The 6,723-nt window shown below is 46.0% G+C and overlaps 1 protein-coding gene across 1 annotated transcript in view; it reads left to right on the forward strand.

Moving 5' to 3' along the window:
• The first annotated feature begins 1,905 nt into the window (after positions 1-1,905).
• Positions 1,906-6,723, forward strand: part of Prtg (protogenin) — a 103,003-nt gene continuing 98,185 nt past the window's right edge. Inside the window, exons 1-2 of the mRNA XM_028771411.1 lie at positions 1,906-1,981; positions 3,870-4,172. Of these exons, the coding sequence (XP_028627244.1) occupies positions 1,906-1,981; positions 3,870-4,172 (379 nt within the window). The remainder of the gene's footprint in view (positions 1,982-3,869; positions 4,173-6,723) is intronic.

The raw sequence follows: 6,723 nt of genomic DNA on the forward strand, positions 1-6,723 counted from the left end.
GCCCGAGAAACTCTACTCCTGTCCAGTGTGGTGCAGTAAATACACGTTCAACTTGGTTCAGCATGTTGTATTACATCATCTTTCTTCATTTTGTTTCAATGCAAATACTAGTCCTCAAAGCAACACCATGTCCCAAGTCATTAAAGGTCCCTGGCTGTAACTGAATAAAAACATCTTATTAACACATCTTATCCAGGAAATAGGAACGCTTGGGATCAGTTGGGACTGAGAACAGGAAGTCCAGAGGGAGGAGAAAATAATCATATAATAAAGAAAAATCTAGCCAGTCTGGGAATGCTAGCTCGAGCCTATGCCAGCCTAGACCACATACAAGTGAGGTCCATGTCTGGGTGGACTGCAAAATGAGACCCTGTTTCAAAACAACTCAAACAAAAATGTAATTTAAAAGTCAACAGTTACATTTCATTTTTCTTTCTCATTTATATTATGAGGTTTAGAAATTGTTCAAACTCATCTAAATTATAAGACGAGTTTGGACGCAACAGAGCCAAGGGTACTGTTGTTTTACAAGGGGTTAAAATGAAATTGTAAAGTAGATTGACTTTTGTTAAGTAAGTTTTAGGGTAAGTAATGCGGGAGTCGTAACGGATTTCCAAAACCACGCTCCCCTCTCTCACTCCCCACCCCCCCCCAGCAATCGGGATGATTCCTGGAACTCGCTAAAGGCAGTTAGTGACAAAAGCTAGATTTCCGTCAGCGGCTTTAATTAAAGTTAGCTTTTAGCCTGTGCCCTCGTCATGTGCCAAAGATTTAGATCGGGATTAGCAAACGCTAATCCACGTGTAAAGGCTTTGTGGGCTCCATACGGTATCCGCTCCCCCCCCACCCCCTGTTAGCCCGCCCTCTTTAAATGTACGTTTCGACGCCTCTGAGTTATCCTTAATTAATTTCAAGAGATGTAAACAAATTCCCATCGTTGGTGTCTTCTTTCATCAGCCTAACTTCTAAGCAGGTAACCCACCAAAGTCTGGCCTCTCACAGCAAGCTCTGGACAGCCCCCATCTCACCTCTACTCTCAGAATAGGGACCTTTCTGCGCTTAGTTCTCACACATTAAAAACTTAATTAACTTTAAGCAGAGTTAAAACTTTGGGAGGAGTCCCAAAGTAACTGCTAATTTTAGGGCTCTCTAAGATGATTTTGAAGCCACGGCTGTATCTGATGAGATCAGAGAATATAAGAACAGTCTCCAAATGTGGGTGGTAGTTGGGGTGTGGGGGTTGTCGGAATAGGATGCCTCCAGGGGCGCTGACATGCCTCAGAAGTGGGAACTGGACTTCCCTGAAAAGGGCCTGGGCGGGTGAGCAAGGCAGGGGGATGGGCAGGGTGCCATCAGGGGAGAAGTCTCCGGCCTTTCCACATCTCTCAACACCATCCCTCCACCCCAGCCCCCTCCTCCGTGCAGAATCTTCAACTGGTCCGAAGGAGGGAGAAGGGCCCTGGGGGGCTGGCCGCGGCCAGGAGGATTGGCCTTTGTGGCCTGGTGGCCGGCCGTGGCGCGCAGGCCGAGGGGCGGGGGCTTGACCCCCAGGTGCATTGTCCGGCGGGGCCCTCCCCCTGTCCCTGGGGTCGCCCAGGCGATCTCAGCGTGTCCCTCCGCCAGCAGCGCCGACCTCGCCGTGCGGGGCCCAGGGGCCAGATGTAGAAAGTAGTCCCCGGCCGGCCAGGCTGTCCACTGCGCCGCCCTCTACAGCCTCCCTCCGCCCCTGGCTGGACGCGGCGCGCGTGGTCCCCGCGGCTTGTCGCACTCGCGGGGCTCCGTGCGCCTACGTTGCCTCGCCACGCCGGAGCAGGGGGTTGCAGCAGGAGCTGCGGGTCCAGGAGAGCAGCGGGAGCAGCGGGCGCGGGCGAACAGCCCCGGAGCATGCCTGCGCAGCCCCGCTGAATGGCGCCTCCCGTGCGCCCGGGGATGCTGCCCCTGCTGCTGTTGCTGCTACTGCCGCCGTTCGGCTCGGTTCCAGGTGGGCGCGCTCCCCATGCGAGTGTGCGCGACCGTGCGCGGGGAGGGGGACGGGCCGAGATGCCCCGGGTGGTGGGGCCGGCCAGGGTTCTCTCTGGATGCACTCTCCGAGCGCTCCGAGGCCGAGTCTTCCTGAAGCCGCTGACCACTAGCCCTGCTCATGCCATTGTCCGAGCTACGGCCAGCTGGGGGTTCCGCGCTGCCTCCCGGGCCGCGGCCGCACGTGGTTTTATTTATATTGTTTCCTGAGTGGCAGCCTCGCCACGCAGGGGGGCGCCGCGATTGCGCGCCGTTTCCAGGGTTTGCAGTGGGGTTCCTCCAGGTCTCACGTTAGCCGAGCGTTTTCTCAGCTCCAAACTGAGCGAGGAGATGGGAGGATGAAATTGCAAAGAGAAGGAGCTTGGAAGTTGTACGGCCCATTTGTGCTACAAAAGAGGCAGGGAGAAAGGTGTCTGGATAGAACGTACTTTCTGCATAGGTCTTTGGGGTACCGGCTGGAGGTCCCTGAAACCTCCAGATTAACCTTGCACGAACTCACATAAATTTATTTCTCTTTCTGCAATCTTGGTTTCTTCAAAGACAGAAAAATGTAAAGTGAATATTAAAGAAAGGAGAGTCTTTGACCAGAGGAGCTTGAGTTATTCATTTGTAAGTTAAAAATCACTGGTTTCTTCCCCCCCTCCTCTTTTTCTCCTCTCCTCTTTTCCTCTTTTCTTTCTCTCTTTCTTTCCTTCTCTTTCTTTCTTTCTTTTTTTCTGGCGAGTTAGTTTTAGTTAGCAAGAGAAAGGATCAAAATAGGATGCGGCTCAGAAACACAATGGGCGTCTTCCGGAGAGGTGCATGCTCACGGGGCTGTTGGGGTAGCTGCCTGGGGCAGATCTTAGGGGAAGTCTGGAGTCCCAGACTCTGAGGTTTTCAGGATCTGTCTTGATCAGAAACAGATAAATCATTGCTGGGTATTTGTAACCAGGGCTTCGAACTGACCAGAAGAAGTGTTTAAAAAAAAAAAAAAATCTCCCTCCAAGATCCCTAATTTTTTGCCGGCTCAGATAATCGTGCTTTTGCTCTGATGACAGGAGGCAACGAATGCTTTATTCTGGGGGACCTGCGGCTTGTGTATGCTTGGATAAAGCATTTCCTCTGCTCTGATAAAAATGTGTATTGGCTGATTAAGCAATCTCCTATCCCTCTTAGACAGTAAGGACCAATTAGTCACGCATTTTTTTCCAACAGTTGGTAGCACTAAAAAAGTGAAATAAAGGTTTCCTAATCCGATCACCCACTGAGTACAAGCGGCAAGTTACCAACTTTTCAAAGTCTATTGTGTGCCCTTTAAATACCTAGCTGGCTTGGCAGAAATGAAGTAAATGGATTTCTTTTAAGGAGAGGAGACAGCATCCCTGCTGTAAAAGGGCAGATAGGAAGAAAAAAATGCAAACTTGTAATTTGTCACAAAAGATAAACGTACTTCCCAACAGCGTAGGTTCTGGGTTTCCCAAAAACACTTCAAGAGACAAGGAAATAAACTCGCTTGTTCACAGAGTTGGAGTTTGGCTAATGATTTCTTGTAAAATTAGACTTTTATGACTTAACCCTGTTCAAGATCTTTTTGACAAGCTTGTAAAAGTAGCCAACAGCTTGTGTTAGTAGGTTCTGATGATTTTGGGTCTCTGGCAAGAAACCTGAGAACCAAATTTTTAGGCTGCATAGAAGGTATTAGAATCTTCCCATGTTTTGAGTTGTTGGTAGTATCTGTAGTTATTAAGGTCTTTGGAAGTTGATGATTATGGCTAGAGAAACTTACCTTTTACCACGAATATGTGTTTTACAGTTGTGTGATTTTATACCTGTAATTCTGGATATACCTTTCTCCCTTTTTTCCTTTGCAGGAGTGTGGAGCTTTAACGAACTGTTTTTCATGAAAGAACCACAGGATACAACAGTCACAAGGAAAGACCCAGTCTTTTTAGATTGCCAGGCACATGGAGAAGGTCCCATTAAGGTCACATGGTTGAAAAATGGAGCAAAATTGTCTGAAAATAAACGGATCCAGGTTCTATCTAATGGCTCCTTATACATCAGTGAGGTGGAAGGCAGGCGGGGAGAGCAAACCGATGAAGGATTTTATCAGTGCTTGGCAGTGAACAAATATGGGGCCATTCTTAGTCAGAAAGCTCATCTGACATTGTCAAGTAAGTGTTGAAATTCTTCTTGGTGGTTAACAGTTTTCATTGTTAGAAGTTTTTTTTTTTTTTAATTGGCTTAAGAATAGCACTAAAATCATGCATACATTAAGACTTTTACCAGAGGTGATACTAGCTGGTGCTAAGGGAGGCATGCAGAGAGATCTATGTATGTAAACTTGACTGGTTGGGAAGCAAACTTTGAACACAGCATAAAATAAAACCTGACCTGGTGGGCCTATGCACATTTCAAATGTTGCTCACTATAAGAATTACATAGAAGTTTGACCAATGCAAACAAAGCTGTTGTAAAATTTTTAATCTTTTAGAAATCATTGAGTGGAAACAAATAAATCTTTCTGCTGTGTGGCTGGCTCTTGAGTTCTAAATCTTTCTTATAGCCTAAACTTCCATCTCAGACTGCCTTTAGATCAGGCATGTTGCTTTGTGATCCCAAGAGAGGGCATTGGTTAGTGACTCTTCAGCCTTTGAAGTAGTTCTAGCCTTTTCCAGCTGGGAGGGAAAGAGATTGCGGCTGTCTCTGTCTTAGGCCTAATGGAATTCGGTCAGATCTGTTCTTCTTGTTGTTGTTGTTGTTTTGTTGTTGTTAACTTTTAAAACTTTTATTTATTTTTATTTCATGTGCATTGGTGTTTTGCCTGAATTTACGTTGGTATAAGGGTGCCAGACACCCTGAAACTGGAGCTAGAGACAGTTGTAAACTGTCATGTAGGTGCTGGGAATTGAACCTGGGTCCTCTGGAAGAGAAGCCAATGCTCCTAATTGCTGATGGCTAACTCTCCAGCCCCCAGATCTGCTTATTTCTTATTTCAGTTGTCATAAAGTTTGTGGTTTAAGAATTTTCTTTATATTGACATCATTTGAGCTAACTATCAGTGTAAGTGAGTCTCTGCATGGTGGTTGACTTAGCAGCTGCTTTGGGTGTTGGGATGGGCCTAGGACAGGGAAGGGAACTCCTTAAGGTCACTACCTCTTCAGGTGACTAAGCAGTATTCAACAAACTGGGCTGGTGGCAAGAGTGTTACAGTTCAGCTATGCTGTTTACCCAGAAAGATCAGATTCTGCACTGTATACACACTGACCTGTTCATAAAGCATAGGACAGGAAGAGCATGTTCTTGAGATAACCACATAGGCTTTAGGGAGTGGTCTGTCCAAGGTCTACAACAGCAGAAGCTTGGAAGGTAGCTTCAGAGATTCTCAGGTGACTTCAAGTACAGCTCACTGGCATGTTTCTGTGGTACTTAGAGAAGTTCTTGGTGTAATTGTGCAGTGATGATGATTCGTGGAAAAGAAGTGCAAACAGAGAGATGTTTGTGTTGAACTACGTTGGCAGATTTGAGATGCTTCCAAACCTAGCCACCCCCCCACCCCTACCAAAGAACATAACGGTGAAAAAGATTTCTGATAAACTTCATCTCCAACACTCCACCCCACCCCACTGATTCCCTTTGGCTATGATCTCTGGTCAGTAATCTTTCTTCCATTGAGTACTGGTTTCACTGACTAGATCCACTTTGAGGAAAGTGCGTCTTTAGCCTTATGCTCTGTTTGTCCGAGGCTTGTCTGATGTACAATCACCGTGTGATTCTTGTGTTTCCATCTTTCCAGATTCGTGCGATTATGTTTTTTCTTTTTAATTTTGTCATGCCAAAGCACTGTACTTTGGATTGCTTTTGTGGGGAAGTAGATGGTGGAGGTGAATGGATAGACGCTTATCAGGACCAGCCTTGCTTCCGGGATCTCCTGAGACAGAATCCCATAGCTCACCCAGCTTTCTGACTCCATAAATAAAATTGGAAATGAAACAAATATTAGGACCAGGGGCTGGATTTGTTGCACAGTGTTGGAGCATATGTTTACTGTACATGCATGAGTGTCTGGGTTCAGTTCCAAATACCAAAAACAAATCCAAAGCCAATCATACAAAAAGCTTTTACCATTTTGAGTATCTTCACATTTTTGTATCTTTAATATTTTTATTCATAATTCTTAGATATCAGTCACTTTGCAAAGTATTGTGGGGAAGTAGATGATCTAATCTCCATATTTATAAATATAAGAACTTTACATTAAAAAGTCAGGTGTGGTACATCCCTGAGATCCCGTCCTCAGAGGGAGGGAGGGTGGTGAGTTCTAGGCCAGTTTGGACTGCATATCAAGACCCTGTCTTAGGAGTGTTTATTTGCCCAGGGATCCATCTCACAGGACCTCACAAACAAATAAAACTCCCTGAGTGTTTAGAACATCTCTTGCTTTGGTTGGGGACTGTTATAGGAGGAATCTTGTACAGTCACTGTTATGGATTTAAAACATGAAGCGCACAAGATATTCACATTACGTTTCTCTTTAAAAATAAGAAGGCTCCCAGTGATCCTGGATTCATAGTTTTGATGTCTAAGAAGCAGTGTCTGGTGACAGGGGCTCTAATCACTCTTCCTGTGCAGATGTTATCCAAAGTAGGAGGAGCAGAGGAACATTCCGTTGATATATTCTCTCTCTCTCTCTCTCTCTCTCTCTCTCTCTCTCTCTCTCTCTCT

This window comes from Grammomys surdaster, unplaced genomic scaffold (genome assembly GCF_004785775.1).
Source record: "Grammomys surdaster isolate TR1022 unplaced genomic scaffold, NIH_TR_1.0 206, whole genome shotgun sequence".
Classification (NCBI taxonomy): Eukaryota; Metazoa; Chordata; class Mammalia; order Rodentia; family Muridae; genus Grammomys; species Grammomys surdaster.